The sequence below is a fragment of the Aureococcus anophagefferens genome (genome assembly GCF_000186865.1).
Source record: "Aureococcus anophagefferens unplaced genomic scaffold AURANscaffold_1, whole genome shotgun sequence".
Lineage (NCBI taxonomy): Eukaryota > Pelagophyceae > Pelagomonadales > Pelagomonadaceae > Aureococcus > Aureococcus anophagefferens.
This window is the reverse complement of record NW_008705561.1, coordinates 408,921-426,145: the sequence shown is the minus strand read 5'-3', so window position 1 is coordinate 426,145 and position 17,225 is coordinate 408,921. Positions and strand designations below refer to the sequence as shown.

At 71.1% G+C, this 17,225-nt stretch overlaps 6 protein-coding genes across 6 annotated transcripts; 4 read left to right on the top strand and 2 right to left on the bottom strand.

The window, feature by feature from the left end:
• Positions 1-803: 803 nt before the first annotated feature.
• AURANDRAFT_60480 (hypothetical protein) lies at positions 804-1,880 on the top strand (the record flags this gene model as incomplete). Its single annotated transcript, XM_009034521.1, has 1 exon — positions 804-1,880. One exon carries the CDS (start codon positions 804-806, stop codon positions 1,878-1,880), a length of 1,077 nt encoding a protein of 358 aa, XP_009032769.1.
• A 79-nt stretch (positions 1,881-1,959) lies between these two features.
• AURANDRAFT_19422 (hypothetical protein) lies at positions 1,960-2,820 on the bottom strand (the record flags this gene model as incomplete). Its single annotated transcript, XM_009033964.1, has 1 exon — positions 1,960-2,820. One exon carries the CDS (start codon positions 2,818-2,820, stop codon positions 1,960-1,962), a length of 861 nt encoding a protein of 286 aa, XP_009032212.1.
• A 270-nt stretch (positions 2,821-3,090) lies between these two features.
• Positions 3,091-3,924, top strand: AURANDRAFT_18430 (hypothetical protein; the record flags this gene model as incomplete). Its single annotated transcript, XM_009034522.1, has 1 exon — positions 3,091-3,924. A coding segment is annotated over one exon (834 nt), but the record flags the coding sequence as incomplete, so codon positions are not given.
• A 1,339-nt stretch (positions 3,925-5,263) lies between these two features.
• On the top strand, positions 5,264-6,279 carry AURANDRAFT_51909 (hypothetical protein; the record flags this gene model as incomplete). Its single annotated transcript, XM_009034523.1, has 2 exons — positions 5,264-5,879; positions 6,080-6,279. Coding segments are annotated over 2 exons (816 nt in total), but the record flags the coding sequence as incomplete, so codon positions are not given.
• An 18-nt stretch (positions 6,280-6,297) lies between these two features.
• On the top strand, positions 6,298-6,963 carry AURANDRAFT_15088 (hypothetical protein; the record flags this gene model as incomplete). Its single annotated transcript, XM_009034524.1, has 1 exon — positions 6,298-6,963. A coding segment is annotated over one exon (666 nt), but the record flags the coding sequence as incomplete, so codon positions are not given.
• An 8,187-nt stretch (positions 6,964-15,150) lies between these two features.
• AURANDRAFT_60477 (hypothetical protein) lies at positions 15,151-16,617 on the bottom strand (the record flags this gene model as incomplete). Its single annotated transcript, XM_009033963.1, has 1 exon — positions 15,151-16,617. One exon carries the CDS (start codon positions 16,615-16,617, stop codon positions 15,151-15,153), a length of 1,467 nt encoding a protein of 488 aa, XP_009032211.1.
• Between the last annotated feature and the right edge of the window lie 608 nt (positions 16,618-17,225).

The following is a 17,225-nucleotide window of genomic DNA, read 5'->3' as shown; positions in this document are numbered from 1 at the left end:
CCAGCAAAGCAGCCCACCCAGCGCGTGTGCAGCGGCGGCGGTATGGGAGAGGTCACGAAAGTCCAGGCGGAGCCCGTGACCAAGGAGCTCCTCGACGAGGATGGCGTCCCCATCATGCAGTACGCCCTCGCCGTGCCGCAGGGCTTCGGCGGGGACGACGGCGTCACGGCCTGGCTCGGGCCCGAGCGCGCGCCGCCGCTGCCTCTGCCGGAGCTGATCCCCGGGGACGAGGCCGACGACCCGGCCTTCGCCGCCTGGCTGCGGGCCGCGCCCCTCGCCCCGCGCTGGGTGAAGAGCGAGCGCGACTTCCTCGACCTCGTGCGGTCCGAGTGCCGCGAGGAGCTGGCGAGGGCGCCGCCGTACCCCGAGGCCTACGGCGAGCGGCGCCTCCTGCGGTTCCTGCGCCAGCACAAGAAGGCGGACAAGGCCCTCGCCGCCGTCAAGCAGCGCGCGCCCCGCGTCCCTTCTCGACGTTCGACGCGCGCGCGGCGCCCGCGCGCCCGGGGGCGCGCGTTTTCTGGCCGCGAACCCGCGGGCGCAGGTACCTGGCCTACCGGCGGGAGAACGGCCTCGACGAGATCCTCGCCTTTCTGCGCAAGGGGGACGTGCCCCAGAGCGGCTGGCCCCTGGGCGACTTCTTCAAGGACCGCCTCGCGGTGTGCCCGTGCTCCACGTCTTTATTCGACGTCAAGGGCAACGCGCTCTGCGTCGAGCAGTACGGCTTCTGGCCCGCGCACCGGCTGCGGGACGTCACGGCCGAGGGCTACATCGCCTGGCAGACCTACGCCTTGGAGTTCAAGTCCATGCAGCTCGAGCGCATCGCGCTCGGCCGCGAGCGCGTGCTGTTGCGAGCGGCGCACGCGCAGTGGGAGGCGAACCGCGCGGGCGCGGCCGGCGGGTCGCTGCGCGAGGGCTGGGGCGAGATCGCGCGGCTCTGCACGATCTTCGACATGAAGGGCCTGACCTTCGGGCACGCGCTGCTGCCGGGCGGCTACCGCATGGTGAAGCAGCTCATCCCGCTCGTGCAGCGCTACTACCCGTGGCTCCAGGACACGACGCACTTCGTCAACGCGTCCATGGCCGTGTCGACGTTCTTCGCCTACCTGCGCCCGCTCCTGCCGAAGCACACGCAGCGCAAGATCTACATCCACGGCCTCGGGGCCACGGGCGCGCTCACGGAGGAGATCCGGCCCGACTTCCTGCCCGAGGCGCTCGGCGGCCGCGCGGTGTGCCTGGACCTGGCGCCGCCGCCGACCTGCGAGGAGTACGACGCGCGCGTCGCCGCGGGCGACGCGGGCCTGGCGACGGCGACGGCGGCGGAGGCGTCGCACGACGACGCGCGGCCCGTCGCGTCCGCCGTCGTCCTGCCGGACCCGCCGCGCATCCCGCCGGCCGCGGCGGACGCGGAGCGCGCCGAGGCGCCCCCGGCCGCGGAGGCGCCGGAGAAGCCGCCGCCGCCGGCGGCGGAGGAGGAGGAAACCGCGCGCCGCGAGCCGGGGACCATGGTCCCGGGCATCGAGATCCCCGTGCACAAGCACGGCCGCCGCGGCCGCGCGGAGCGGAGCTTACGGCTGGACCCGGGCGAGGAGCTGCAGATCCTGCCCGCGAAGAAGTGGCGCCTGCTCAAGAAGACGCGGCGCCTGCGCATCGCCGAGGACCTCAGCGCCTGGCGCGGCAGCCGCACGCACGGCGCGAAGCCTCCCGAGGGGCCGCGGCCGCGGACGCAGCTCCAGCGCGACGCGAGCCTCCGCGCGTCCCAGTACCCGCCGAACTTCGTCATCCTCGCCACGGACAAGGGCAAGCTGGTCACCCTCGAGCTCGCGACGGAGCACCAGGCCGAGGCCCTCGTCCACGCCATCAAGCCCGCGCGCCGCGCGTGACCGGCCGCGCGCCGCCGCGGACCGCCGGGCTTGGCGCCCCGCGCCGCGGCGTGTGTCGCTCGAGATTTAAGACGCCGCCCTACTGGAGCGCGGAGATGGCCGCGACCTCGTCGTCGCCGAGCGCGAAGCCGAAGAGGTCCAGGTCCGACGCCATGTGGTCCTTGTTGTCCGTGCCCGTCACGACGGCCACGCCCCGCTGGAGGGACCACTTGAGCGTGACCTGAGCCGTGGAGACGCCGTGCGCGTCCGCGATCTTCTTGACCGTCGGGTCGCCGAGCACGGAGCCCTCGGCGCCGCCGAGCGGCGACCAGGCCTGGAGCTGGATTCCGTGCTTCTGGCACAGTTTGAGCATGTCCTCGTCGTGCTTCTTCGGGTTCCACTCGACCTGGTGCAGCGCGACGGGCACCTCGGCGACCTCGAGCGTCTCCTCGATGTGCGTCGCGTTGTAGTCGGAAATGCCGACGGCGACAGCTTTACCGAGCTTGACGAGCAGCTCCATGGCCTTCCACGTCTCCTGGCGGACCTTGGTCCCCGGGTCGTAGTAGGGCGACGCCGCGCAGTCCGCGGACGTCGTCACGCCGTAGCACTCGGGCTTGATCGCGAAGGGAAAATGGATCAGGAGGAGATCGACGTAGCCCGACGTGTTGACGCCGTACTGGCCGAGCATCTGGAGGTTGTCCTCGTGGCATTGGATCGTCGCCTGCATGCCGAGCGCGCCGGGGCACTTCGTCGTGATGAAGAGCGACTCGCGGTCGGCGCCCGCGACGGCCTCGCCGATCTCGACCTGGGTCCGGTAGTCGTTGGCGCCGTCGATGTGGCGGCCGCCGAGATCGAGCCAGTCGCCCACGGAGGCCTTGGCCTTGGCCCGTACGCATGAGTAATCATTGTCCGCGCAGTCGCCGTAGGACCCGCGCCAGGTTCCCAAAGCCACGGCGGGCATCATGAGATCGCCGGTGGCCGTCTTGATGGGCACGCATGTCTCCGGCTTGGCGGCGCAGGGCAAATCCGCCGCGGCCGTGCGCGCCAGCGCGAGGAGAGCGGCGACGAGGCGCGGCATGGCTTCTGCGTCGATACCGAAGCCGGGCTGTGGCTGCCGGCTGCGTCGATCGATTGCAGCGGAGGCACCAAAATCAGTTGCTCCGCAACTTGACCTCGTTTTTAGGCTCCGTGGCTGCCCGATGCCCTGACAAATCCCGAAGGAAGACCTGCCATGTCGAACGTCATCTGGACGAAGCGGAACTCGTGGCCGCTCTGCGACGGGCCCGACGTCGCCGGCGCCTTCAGGCCCATCAAGGTCGTCGGCGAGGGCGCCTTCGGCGTCGTGCTGCTCGTGCGCAAGGTCCTGGGCCCCGGGCGGGGCAGCACGCACGCCATGAAGATCATGCACAAGGAGGCCGTGGACCGGCGCGTGCTCGTCGCCGAGCGGGAGATTTTAGGCAAGGTCTGCGGCATCGACAGCCGCTTCCTCGTGCGGCTACAGTACGCGTTCCAGTCCCGCGACAAGGTCTTCTTGGTCATGGAGTACTCGGGCGGCGGGGGCCTCGTGGACCACGTGGCGAGGTGCGGCGGGAGGCTCAAGAAGGACGCGTCGCGCCGGCTCGCGGCGCAGCTCGCGAGCGGGCTGAGGGACCTGCACGCGCACTCGATCATCCACCGCGACCTCAAGCCCGAGAACGTGCTCCTCCACGACGACGGCTTCGTCAAGATCGCCGACTTCGGGCTGAGCACGCTGTGCCCGACGACGGTGCAGCGCGGCGGGCCGGCGGCGCGCAAGGCGGGCTTCGCGGGCACGGTCGAGTACGCGGCGCCCGAGCGCCTGCAGAAGACGGGCGGCGTGACGACGGCGGCCGTGGACTGGTGGGCCTTCGGGGTCATCCTGTTCGAGTGCGTCTGCGGCCGCACGCCCTTTGGCGCGGCGACGGCGCGGGACCTCTTCATCAACGTGTTATTCCGGGACCCGGCGTTCGAAAACGCGTTCGACGACGACCCCTTTGCTAGGGATCTGCTGGAGGGGCTGCTGCTCAAGGACCCGCAGGCGCGGCTCGCGCCCTGGAACGACCGCGCCTTCGCCCAGTTCGTGGAGCACGCCTTCTTCAACGGCGACTTCGACAAGTCGCTCGCCGCGCCCGTCGGGCCCGCGGCGCCGCCGCCGCCGCCCGAGGACGACGGCGGCGCGGACGAGTCCGTCGAGGACGTCGCCGCGGCCTACTTCAAGGACGCCGACGAGTCGCCATCGAAGAAGAGCGTCGCCATCGCGGGCTTCGAGTTCGCGGCGTGCGCGGCCGCGGAGGACGACGAGGAGCCGCTCATCGTCGGCACGATCGACGGCGAGGAGGTGCGCGAGCTCCCGCCGAAGCACCGGCGCCCGAGCGACACGTCGGCGACGAACAAGGCTTTTTTATTTTGCTGCTCGGCTTTGGACGGCAAGAAGAAGAAAAACTTGTACAAGCCCGTGACCTACGACCCGCCGCGGCGCGCGACGTCGTCGGACTCGACGTTCTCGATGCCGGACTTCGACGGCGCCTTCAACGTCTCCGTCGTCGACCTCGCCGGCGACGGCAGCCCGAGGAAGGAGGCGGGCGACGACGACGAAAGCCGGGGCTCCCTGGGCGACGCGCTCAAGGACATGCTCTTCTTCGTCTGCTACGAGGATCCGGCCGCGGCGCCCGCGGCCGCGCGCGACGCCGCGGCCTCCGACGACGCGGCGTCATAGTTTTTTTAAACGGCGTCGGCGCCGTTCATCGAGACGAACGCGTAGTGCGCGGCGTCGTACTCCTGGCGCGCGACCTGGCACTGCGCGAAGGGCGCGCAGCAGACGAGGCAGAGGCAGTCCTCGACGCACGGGTCGCCCTCGACGGCCGTCGGGATCCCGTCGCGCTTGCGCACCGCGACGCGCACGACGACCATGACGGCGACGAGAGCGAGGTGCGTGAGCCAGCCGAGCCACGTCGCGACCTGGTAGAGCGTCGCGTTCATGGGCGAGGAGCCGACCGCGATGAGCGCCAGGAGCGCGGCGAAGACCATCATCAGCGTGTAGCCGCCGACGATGAACTTGCAGCTGCCCGGCTTCACGAGCCGCTCGTACAGCTGGCCCGCCACGACGCAATCGCAGCAACACACGGCGGCGCCGAGGCAGTCGCAGAACGGCCAGCCCCAGGGATCGTGCGACAAGCGGCCCTTCGCCGCCGATTGCGTCACGACCGAACCGGGCTGGGGCTGCGTCGTCGTCGCCATGGGGCTGGTCGTGGCCATCCCCGCCGGGCAGCTTCGGAGCTGATCGTGCCTCGATGATGCCTCGCGAGCGCCGATGCTGAGTTTTGAACGAGAGCATCGAGCTCGAGCATCCTGCGTCCTCGGCACCCATCATTGCATCCACCAGTGTAATGGCCGGCTTCTTCGAGCGCCTCGCGGCGCGCTGCGCGTCCCAGGAGACGTTCCTCTGCGTCGGCCTCGACCCGCGCGCGTCGAGCGCCGCCGAGGCCGAGGCGCTCTGCGTGTCCCTCATCGACGCGACCCACGACGTCGCCTGCTGCTTCAAGCCCAACGCGGCCTTCTTCGAGGCCCACGGGTCGGCGGGCCTCGAGGCCCTCAAGCGCGTCATCGCCAAGGTGCACGCCGTCGGCGGCCTCGCGCTCCTCGACTGCAAGCGCGGCGACATCGGCGCGACGGCGGAGGCGTACGCGAAGGCGTGCTACGACGACCTCGGCGCGGACTGCGTGACGCTGTCGCCCTACCTGGGCTACGACGCCATCGCGCCCTTCGTGACGGGCCCCTACGCGGGCAAGGGCTGCTTCGTGCTCTGCGCGACGTCGAACGGCTCGGCCGAGGAGGTGCAGTCGGACGAGCTCCGCGGCACCGTCGCGGCCCTCTGCGGCGGCGCCTGGGCGGCCCGGACGGCGGAGGCGAGCCGCCCCCTGGGCCTCGTGGTCGGCGCGACGAAGCCCGCCGCCGTCGCCGCCGCGCGGCGCGCGAACGGCGCCGCGTGGATCCTCGCTCCGGGTGTGGGCCAGGGCAGCAAAAGGGTGATTCAACGTCGCTTCAACGTGAGTGTTCCGCGCGCGCGCGTTCCGGAAACAGCACCCACGCTTCGAGAGCGCTCCGAGAGATGATCGCTCGTCCAAAAATCAGCCGAAACGAGCGGGAAACGACCGAGATAGGAGCCTTTGAAGTTGGGAATTTCGCACCCTTTTGCTGCCCAGGCGTCGGCGCCCAGGGCGCGTCCGCGTCCGACGTCGTCGCCGCGGCGCTCGCGGGCAACGCCGCGCCGTCGCGCGCGTCCCTCCGCCTCGTCGTGCCCGTGTCGCGCGCCGTCGCCAACGCGCCGGACCCCAGGGCCAAGGCCGCCGAGCTCCGCGACGAGATCAACGCCGCCGTCGAGTGCGCGCTCGCGCAGCCGCCGCCGGCGTCGATCGCGCCGCACCAGCGCGCCTTCATCGACTGCGTGCTCGACACGGGCGCGCTCAAGTTCGGGGCCTTCACGCTCAAGTCCGGCCGCGCCTCGCCCTACTTCTTCAACGCGGGCAAGGTCTGCGACGGTCCCAACGTGCTCTCGCTCTTCGAGGCCTACGCGGCCGCGATCGTCGCCTCGGGCCTCGACTTCGACGTCATCTTCGGCCCGGCCTACAAGGGCATCCCCCTCTGCGCCGGCGTCGCCGCCGCCCTCGCCGGCCGCGGCGTCATCGCGCAGTTCGCGTACAACCGCAAGGAGGCGAAGGACCACGGCGAGGGCGGCACGCTCGTCGGCGCGGACGTCGCGGGCAAGAAGGTCTTGCTCGTGGACGACGTCATCTCCGCGGGCACGGCCGTGCGCGAGGCGACGGGCATCCTGAAGCAGGCCGGCGCGATCCTCGTCGCGGTCTGCGTCGCCGTCGACCGGGAGGAGGTCACGGGCGGCGCGGCGCCGCCGGAGCCGGGCGCGCCGCGCGTCTCCGCCGTCGCCGCCGTCCAGCGCGACCTCGGCGTGCCCGTCGTGCCCATCGTCACGCTCACGGACCTCCTCGCCTACCTCGACGCGGCCAAGGGCGGCGACGCGGAGACGGCGAAGCACGCGGACGCGGTCCGCGACTACCGCGCGGTCTACGGCGCGCGCCGGTCCTAAGAAGAGCTCGAGGCGGCTTAGGAGGCGGGGCGAAGCACGCGGACGCGGTCCGCGACTACCGCGCGGTCTACGGCGCGCGCCGGTCCTAAGAAGAGCTCGAGGCGCGGGCGGCTTAGGAGGCGGGGCGCCGCGGAATTGGGGCGGCGCGCCACGTACGGCGAGGAGCGTTCTACTCCTTCTCGTCGGCCTCCGCGGCCTCCGCGGCCTGGGAGAGCCAGTCCTCGCGCTGCTCGAGGGCCTTCTGCTTGAGGTCGAGCATGTGGTCCTCGTTGAGCTTCTGGTACTCCATCTCCTTGTGCTCCTCCTGCATCTTCTTCTTGAGCGCGAGCGGCCCGTTGTTGTAGTCGCCGTCCTCGCCCTCGAGCGCGAGGCCCGGCATCCAGGGCGGCAGGCGGTAGTACCAGGAGTAGAACATGGGGCCCTTGCCGCCGGCCAAGCCCGCGGAGACTTTTTGCGGGTAGACGTCGATGCCCTCGCCCCACCAGCGGTCCTCCTCCCACTGCGGCACGTTGTAGCTCACGTAGCCGAGGCCCTGGAGCATGTAGTGGACCTCGCGCAGGTCCAAATCCTTGAGCAGGTGCACCTCGCTGAGCCCCGTGAAGAGGCGGATCGACTCCTGCTCGCCGTGGTGCTCGCCGTAGCAGAGGCGCACGTACGGCGGCGTCGGCGCGAGGCCCGCGTCGTCGCCGAGCTTCCACCCAAAGTCCTCCGTGCAGAGGCAGAGCTTCGCCTCGTCGACGGTGAAGGACCCGAAGAAGCCCACGCGGTCCTTCTTGACGTAGCCGAACTTCTTGCCCCACGTCGGGCAGAGCCGCTTCACGTACTTGACGTAGTCCTTGAGGTGCACCGCGCCGACGATCTTCGCGCCGCGCCGCCGCCTAGGGGGGCGGGGATGGGCGTGGGGCGCGCGGGGCGCGCGGGGGGTTTGAGGGCGCACCCGTTCGAGTCGGGGTTGTCGTGCGTCGCGTCGACCTCGATGTCCCAGTCCGGCACGGGGCAGCCGTCCTCGTCGTAGCCCACGCCGAGCGGCGGGTCCCCCTCCTTCTTCGGGTTCCCGAGGTGGTCGTAGAGCTGCTTCATGGGCTTCTGGCCCTTCTTCTGCTTGCTGATGGGCTCCCCGGCCGTCATCATGGTCGACGACGGGGTGCGACGCCGCGGAACGCGACGAACACGGGAGACCTGCGGACGAGCGGTCGCGTGCTGCGTTGCCGGTCGCGGCGCGCGCGGCGGGGTGGCGCGGGCGCGCGAGGCGCGGGCAGCTCGCGTCGGCTACAACCAGAAACGCGAGACGGAGGCGTCGACACACAATCGTTTCGATGAGGAGAAAGAGCAAACAACAAGGGGTAGGCTAGGGGTCGCCAGCGGCAAAAAACACGCTCTGCGCGCGGCCCATAGATCCGCGCACACACAATTAAAAGTTCACGGGCGAGCGCATGAAGTTCTTGAAGCGCTCCACGTGGCGGTCGTGCGTCGCCTTGTCCCCCGCGTACTCGCCTTTCACCGTGAGGACCGCGAGGCAGGCGCGCTCGCCCTTGTCGCACTCGCGGCCGCTCGCGCCGACCGTGGCGACGAGGGTATAGAAGCGCTTGACGAGCGTCTCGAACTTCTTGGGCCAGTCGTTGACGAGGACGACCGTCGACGCGGTCGCGTAGCCCGCGGCCTTGATCGCGGCGGACGCGTGGGCGCGGCCGTCGATGAGGACGACGTCGAAGGACGTTTCGCCCGTGGCGTCGATGGCGCTCACGTACTGGAGGTGCGCCTCCACGAGCTTCCGCGGGTACGTCTTGCCCTCGTCGCGCTCGAGGCGCCCGAAGGCCTTGAGCGAGAGGCGGTGGGGCGTGCAGGCCACGCGCGGCGCCGCCAGGGGCCGCGCCCCGTCGAGGCAGCCGAGGAAGGGGCGCCTCCGCAGGCACTCGCACCAGGGCGCGTAGTGCTCGGCCGTGTAGCCGCGCGACGCGAGCGACGCGAGGAGCTCCGCGCCGCCGCCGCCGCCCCACTGGAAGAAGGTCTCGGCGCCCAGGGCGTAGCCGGCGACGACGGCGGCCTGGGCCGGGGCCAGCGACGGCCGCAGGAACGCCGGGCAGCCCGAGCCGCCGCCGTAGTGCAGGAACTCGCCGAAGATGGGCGCGCACGGCAGCGCGAGCGTCACGCAGTCCGCCGACGCCTCCGCCGCGGCGCAGGCCGCCATGGCCGACAGGGCGTGCTTGGCGCGCTCGAACTTCTTCACGCCGAGCGTCGGCAGCAGGTCGCCGACGCCCCAGGCCGACAGCGACGCGCGCAGGGCCGCGAGGCCGGCGTGCGTCGTCGTCCCGTTGATGCCCATTTCCGCGAGCGGGTCGGCGCCGAGGTCGCGCCCGCCGCGCACGAGCAGCGGGCCCAACACCAAGGCGAAGCACCTCATCTCACGAGGCGATAACCTCATCGTCGAAGCACCATAATATCGACGGGCAGCCTCACTGCAAGTTGAAGGGGCAACGTTTTAGGAATGCCGAAAATCGCACTCGCCATCCAGTCCAGAGAGCTCCATCTACTCACGCACGGCAGCCCCGTCCGGGAGCGCCGACCCTCCGGGAGCGAAGACGCAGGGCCCGCGCCACATGGAGTTCGTGCGTCGCAGCCTCCAGGGCGAGGAAGGCGGCTTCAGCGTCTGCTCCGGGGGGCGGGACTGCGACAGCGACGCCGGGGCGAAGCCCGTGGAGATCCAGCCCCTGCGCGACGACGGCCACGGCAGCGACAGCGACGCCGTGGAGCCGGCGCCCCAGTACGCGAGCGTCGAGGGGCCCAAGGACGAGCGGCCGGGCCTCGAGGGCGCCGAGCGGCCCAGCTTCCTGAAGAAGCTGAGCGTGCTGAGCGACGCGGAGCTCGCCGCGTTCGGGTCCATGTCGCCGGGCGGCTCCAGCCGGGACCTCGGGGGGGGCGGCGACGACAAAAAGAAGCGCGCCCGGGCGCGCGCGTCGACGAACTTCCGGGGCAAGTCCATGCAGGAGGCCATGGACGAGGCGAACCGCGAGAACGCGACGTGCCAGCAGTGCGACGAGTCGCAGGTGTCGTTCCCGACGAATTTGGAGGGCTACTTCCCCGTGCTCGACCCCTACAGCTCGAACCGGCTCGTCTGGGACTTCTCCATGCTCGTGCTCATCATGGTCATCACCATCGTGACGCCCTTCGAGCTCACGTTCCTCGAGGGCGCGCCGTGGGGCAAGGGGTTCTCCGGCGACGACGCGACGGGCATCTTGTTCGTCTTCTGGCTCAACCGGTGCTCCGACGCCTGCTTCCTCTGGGACATGGTGCTGGCCTTCCAGACGTCCTACTTCGACGGCGACCGGGGCGAGTGGGAGACGCGGAAGCGCGTCGTCGCGACGCACTACCTGAAGACGTGGTTTTTACTAGATTTGCTGTCGCTCATCCCCTACGGCCTGTTGACGGACCTGAACCTGGGCCAGGCGGGGTTTTTACGCATCATCCGCCTCGTCCGGCTCATGAAGTTGTTGCGATTGGTGAAGCAGCCGCGGATCATGGCGAAGCTGAAGAAGTACTTCACGATCCCCATGAAGCTGCAGACGCTGCTCAAGTACTTCATCCTGCTCTTCGTCATCATCCACTGGACGGCCTGCGTGCTGCGGCTCATCACGTCCTTCGCGCTGGGCGACTGCCACCCCGCGGACGACGACGGCACGCGGTGCCCGCGGACGTACCTGTCGACGTCGCGGCGCTGGGAGGCGGGCCGCGTCTGGCCCCAGTACGCGTCGGCCGTGCTCTGGGCGTTGGGGGCCCTGAGCGGCGAGGCCTACGGGGACGCGAACTCGGAGGAGACGGTGCTGAACGTCGTCGTGCTGCTGCTGGGCATCGTCGTCATGGCGTTCCTCGTGGGCGAGCTCGCGAACATTTTGGGCAACTTCGACCCCGTGGGCAACGCCTTCTCCACGACGGTCGACGGGCTGAACTCGTTCCTCATCGAGAACAACTTCCCGAACATCCTCCGTCTCAAGCTCCGCGAGTACATCATCCTCTCGGAGCCCATCTACCGCGAGAAGTACTACATGGAGCTCATGGAGGCCATGTCGCCGGGCCTCAAGCAGGCCGTCGCCCAGCACCGCCTCAGCGACACGGTGCGGCGCATCAACTTCTTCTCCTACGCCATGCGCCGCGGCTGCGGCATCGTCGTCCACGCGACGGTCTCGATCGCGCCGCTCGAGGCCTCGGAGCCCGACGACGACGGCGACGCGCCCCCGCCGCGGCGCGCGAAGATCGTCGCCCTCCGCAAGCGGGGGACGCTGGACGTGGAGTACGACGGCGGCGAGACGGAGACGCACGTGCCCTACGAGCGCGTCGTCGTCGGCAGCGTGTCGTCGCCGACGGTGAACGACGAGATCCAGCAGCTGAGGACGGCCAACTTCCTGTTCATCAAGACGCGGTTCATCACGTCCTTCGCCATGAAGCTCGACTCCCAGCTCTTCATGCCCCTGGAGTCCATCATCGACCCCCACTGGAGCCGCATCGACTCGCTCTACATCATCCACACGGGCAAGGTCGCGCAGTTCCGGCGGAAGCGGAACATCAAGTGGGACATCGAGGTGTTGAACTTCGGCGAGGCGCTGGGCGAGGACATCGCGACGCTCGTCGTCGGCAGCGGCCGCCGGCGCGTGCGCCACTACCTCGCCAAGGCCGTGAACTCCGTGCAGACGTACCGCCTCGACGCGGACGACTTCCTCGAGATCATCCGCGACGAGAACTGCAAGCCGCTGCTCAAGCACGTCCACGTCTTCGGCGCCTGGCAGATCGTGCGCATCCTCGTCTACGCCGCGGGCGTCACCGCGCGGCGCAAGGGGCTCACGCTCCGCCAGTTCTTCCTCTCGTTCGCCGACTTCGACGACGACGCGCCCCCGGACGACGCCGCGGACGGCGGCGGCGGCGCGCCGCCCGCGGCCGCCGTGCCCGTCTACAACCGCGCCTGGATCGAGCGCAAGCTCCGGGACCTGGACCGCCTCAAGGCCATCGGCGCGATCGACGACCAGGAGCGCGCGGCGGCGCGCAAGGTCGCGCTCGACCGCTTCGCCCTCGCCGACGACCCCAACGACCCGGAGTTCACCTCCTTTCTATGGAACCAGGCCCAGAGCGTCGCCGAGGCGTCCTGACCGGGCTCGTAGCATGCCTAAGTTGGCCGCGTGCTAACATATGGATCCCGCAGCCCGAGCGCTCCTTTATGCTTCCTTCATGCTGAAGCCAAGGTGACGGCAATTCGATCGAGAGCGGCGCACTTCCCTCGGCCGCCGCCGCCCACAGCCCAGCAGCTCCGCGTCGTGCAGCGCCCTCCCGTGTGCGCCAGCAGATCGCCGCGCCGTGCATCGCATCGCTGTCGGCAGCGCTCGTGCCGTCGCGTCGCATCGCCTCGTCGCATCGCGCCGGGCGAATCTGTCGCATAACACAGCATGGCCGACGAGGCCAAAGCAATAAGCCTCGGCCACAAGAAGTGGATCATGGAGTTCATGAAGGCCCTGCCCGAGGGCAAGTGCACCTACGAGGACCTCGTGCAGGAGGGCGAGAAGCACCACTGCGACACGCTCGGGGCCATGTTGAAGCTCCTCAAGCGCGACAAGGTCCTCGGCTACAAGCCCATGTTCCTCATGCGCGGCCCGGCGCGTCGCCGCGCGCGCGGCCGCCACGCACGAGACGACCGCGCCGCAGGTACCCCATGAACAAGGGCGAGGAGGTCACGCTGCTGAACAAGGACTACGTGCCCGAGTAGGCGCGGCGCGTCGTAGGGGTGGTTAGGGCGCCGCTACTGCCAGGACTGGCGCCGCGTGCGGTAGGCGGGCCCGTCGTTCGCCGGCGCGCGCTTGTCCGGCGGCGGCGCGGCCTTCTTCGCGGCCGCGGCGGCCGCGGCGGCGCGCGCGTTGTGCTTCGCGTTCGACGCGCAGCCGACGACGAAGGGCCCCGCGAGGGCGACGAGGGCCGCCGCGGCGAAGGCGCCCGGCTCGTCGGCGACGAAGAGGCTCAGGGGCAGCGGCAGGTACGCGGACGACCGCGCGCCCGCGCCGGCCAGACCGGCGAGGCCGGACGCGGCGTAGGCCGCGACGTCGAGCGCGCGGTCCCGCGCGAGGAACGGGTGGCAGGCCTCGACGTAGTCGCCGCAGCAGAGGTTCACGAGCAGGCCCCGCAGCGCGAGGTCGCCGTCCGCGCCCGCGCGCGGCGGCGGCGGCGCCGGCGGCGCCGGCGACCCCTCCGGGTTTCCCTTCGGCGGCGGCGCCTGGCGGGGCGACGGCCCCCGGGGCACGGCGAGCTGCGCCGCGCAGGCGCCCGCGCCGACGCAGCAGAGCGCGAGCACGTCGAGCGCGCCGACGGCCGACATCGCGAGCGCCTCGTGCTCGAGGAGAATAACGGGCAGGAAGTAGGCGTGGTACCAGCCGCGCCGCGCGCCGTGCTGGAGCGCGACGGCCGCGGCGGCGTTGAGGAGCGGCTGCCCCAGGGCCCGCGCGACCGCGGCCCGCGCGGCCGCGGCGCACGCGTCGGCGACGGGCGCGACGGCGACCCAGAAGGCGACGCCCAGGCCGGCCGGGAGCGCCCCGGCGACGAGGAACGTCGCGAGCGTGCCCGGCGCGCGGAAGCGCGACGCCAGCGCGAGCATGTGGGGCGCGAGGACCGCGTACGCGACGGCGCCGAGCGCCGCGGCCGCGGGCGACCCGCCGCAGAGCGCGCCGAGCAGGGCGCCGCCGAGGCAGGCGACGGCGCCCAGGTCCCGGGCGTATTTCGTCGCCACGAAGGCGCCCGCCGCCGGCGCCAGGAGGCGCTCCGAGTCCGGGAGCACGCGGAACTTGGCGAGCACGGCCGCGCAGACGAACGCCGGCAGCAGCTCCGCGGCCACGGACCGCCAGGGCGGCGCCTCCTTGCCGAGGAAGGACGCCGGCGCGTAGGCCTCGCCCCAGCAGCCCGCGAGCGACGCCGCGACGCCGATGGCCTTGGTCCGCGCGGACGTCGCGACGGAACCGCCCGCGTTGCCCGCGAGGCGGCAGCCGTGGTCCGCGGCCGCGACGGCCAGCGACGACCCGCCGCTCCCCGCCACGGGCACGCCCGCCGCGCCCGCGGCGAGGAGCGCGCCGCAGTTGGCGCCGCCGAGCCGCGCGTCCGCGGACACCGCGACGACGCCGTCGAGCGTCGGCACGGTCTTCGCGAGCGCCGCGTCGAGCTCCCGCGCGCGCTCGTTGACGGCGCGCAGGTCGCTTCTCAGCAGGCACTGGGGCTCCGCGGACACGGACGCGTCGACGATCCAGAGCGACGCGGGGCTCCGCGCGTGCGCGCCGTCCAGCGGCGCCTCGCAGCACACGAGCTGCGCGGCGACGACGCACGCGCCGTTGGACACGAGCGCCAGCTCGCCCTCGAGGGCCTCGAGCAGCTCGTGCGGCGTGCCGAAGAGCACCGCCGAGCCCCCGGACGACCCGACGACGGCGACGCGCCGCCGCGACACGGGGTTCGCCAGGAGCACGCCGTTGTTCACGTGCATCCTCGTCGGGCGGCAAAAAAGGGCTGTGCGGGGGGGTCCGAGAGGTGGCGCGCGGCGCGCGGCGCGATGTGGTGTGGCGAGGCGGTCGGCGGACTGCGGCGCGGCCGTCGTCGATGTGCCCTCTGGTGTCGAGCCTGATCGCTCCGTGGAATGGCTTCAATTGCTGGGCACAATCACCGCGTTGCCGTCGGAGAGGCAGTCTGAGGCAGCCCTCTGATGGATGCCCTCTCCCAGCGCAAACGCTTGGACACACTCTTCGTCATCACGTCCGTCGCGCTCCTCGTCGTCGGCGCCGCCGGCTTCTTCCGACCGACGTCCTGGGCCGTGCTCTTCGACGACGGCGCCGAGGTCGCCGCGCGGCACATCCAGGGGCGGCTGCACCTCAAGGAGACCATCCGTCTCTTCTCGTCGTTCATGATCGGGCAGGCCTATGTCATCTGGTCCGCGCGGCGCGTCGTCGACGGCGGCGCGCGGCGCGATATGACGCGAGGCCTCTTCTGCTCGACGGCGCTCGTGACCGTCGCGCTCGCGCAGGCGCACCAGAGATCGACGACGCTGAGCACCGGCGCCCACGGCGTCGCGTGCGTCGCGTTCTTCGCGGCGCTCTCGCTGGGCTACGGCTGGTTCGGCTTCTGCCAGCCGCCGGCCGTCTTCCGGGGCCTCGGCCGCGACGGCTAGAACTTAAAGACCGCGGGGTTCGCGAAGTCCTCGGCGATGATGGCGTCCATCTTGTCCTCGTGCTTCTCGATGAAGGCGAGGCCGCTCTTCCGCGCGTCCGCGGCGGCCGCCGCGTAGAACGCGTCGTCGGTCATGAGCGCGTGGATGAGGTTCGCGAAGGGCAGCGCGACGTCCTGGGGCGCGATGTGCAGCAGGCAGCGCAGGAGGTGCTTCGACACCTTCTCCTGGCGCTTCTCCGCGTCGCCGCCCGCGGCGACGACGTCGTCCGGCGGCGGCGGCCGCGGCCGCTCCATCATGTCGTCGAGCGTCGTGTCCCGCAGCAGCTGGAAGCCCGCGTGGTCGTAGAAGTAGGGCGTCCGGATCTTGAGCCGCGCGACGGGGTTCGCCTCCGTCAGGCCGCCGTGGTCCGTGGACACGACGGGGATGCCGCGCGCCGACGCCTCCATGGTCACGAGCCCAAAGGCCTCGGGCCAGATCGACGGCACGATGAGGACCTTCGTCTGCGCGTAGAAGTCGTCGACGTTCTGCGTGCCCATCTGGATGTCGACGTTCTCGAAGCGCTTCAGGATGTGCTGGACGACGCCGTTCGTCCAGGCCGTCGCCACGCAGAGGAACTTGGTCGTGGGCATCATCGGCGACAGCGCGGCGATCATCGAGAGGCCCTTGGGCGCGCAGGGCGAGATGATCGTCACGTACTCGCGCTCGATCGCGTCGGCAAAGTGGGGCATCCGGTGGCGCTCGTAGTAGCCGTAGCAGGCCCCGTAGCACTGGCGCGCCGTCGGCGGGTTCGGTAGCCCCCGCGCCGCGTAGGCCTCGGGCGCGAACCGGTTGTGGTAGTCGGCGACGTGCTGCGAGTCCGTGAGGAGCCGCCAGCCCGCGAGCACGGCGTAGAGCTCCTCCCGCTGGTCCTCGTCCGTGTTCGTGAACGGGCCCCAGGGCGCGCCGGCGTAGTCGTGGCACATGGCGATCTTGAGCGGCGCGTCGCAGTGCGCCGACACCCACCGCGCGACGCCGAGCTCCGGCGAGCTCACGACGACGACGTCGTAGGCGCCCGCCGCGATCTGCGGGTCGCAGCCGAGGCGCACGCAGTCCACGTCCAGGCCCTCCCACCGGCGCGCCTCGCGCTCGTAGTGCTTGAAGACGAAGTCGACGGCGACGACGCGCGCGGCCAGCGCGCGCTTCGCGTAGCGCGTCAGCGCGTACGTCAGCGTCAGCCCGCCCGTGGGCCGCTTCGTCATGTCGCTGCTCCGGCCGCTGTTGTCGTAGACGAAGAGGTTCGCCGTCGTCACCATGAGCACGCGCGGGCCGGCGTAGGGCGGCCGCGCGGGCGGCTGCGGCGCGACCTGCGGCGGCGCGGCGGCGGGCGGCCGGCGCGGCGCCGGCGCGGGTGTTTTGTCCGCGGCGCCGCCGCCCTTGGCCGCCGCGGCCTTGCGCGCCTTGACGAAGTCCTTGAAGCTCGACATGGATCACCACACCATAGGCGACTGGGGCTCGAGATTGGGCAGCCCGAGGGGCCGTACATGTATCAGCTCAGCTCAGCTCATCTCAGCTCAGCGGCCGTATCAGCTTCAGCTCCGGCGAAGCTGCCACTGGAGCAAGCGCCCAAGTGGAGTGCGTCTGAGAGAGGCCGAGCTTCTGGGCGCGTCGCGCGCCTCGGAGCGCGGCCGACGATGATGCAGGGCCTGGACAACTTCAAGCACATGCTGGGCGTCATGTACATCACGGCCTTCGCGCTCATGGCCGGCGCCTTCGTCGCCGAGAACCGGGGCTACCTCATGAGCGTCGTCTACGCAGAGGAGGTGGCGCTGGAGGCGTCGTGCCTCGAGGCCGCCGCCGGCCCGGTGCTGAGCGGCTACGACGTCGTCGCCTACTTTTCGCTCGCCGACGGCGCCGACGCCGTCGCGGGCTCCGCGGCGCACAACGCGACGTACGGCGGCTACACGTTCTACTTCTCGACGGCGGCGAACCGGGCGACCTTTTTAACCGACCCGAGCGCCTACGCGCCCCAGTTCGGCGGGTTCTGCGCCTGGGGCATCGCCGAGGAGTCGCAGTGGACGAAGGCGACGCTCGG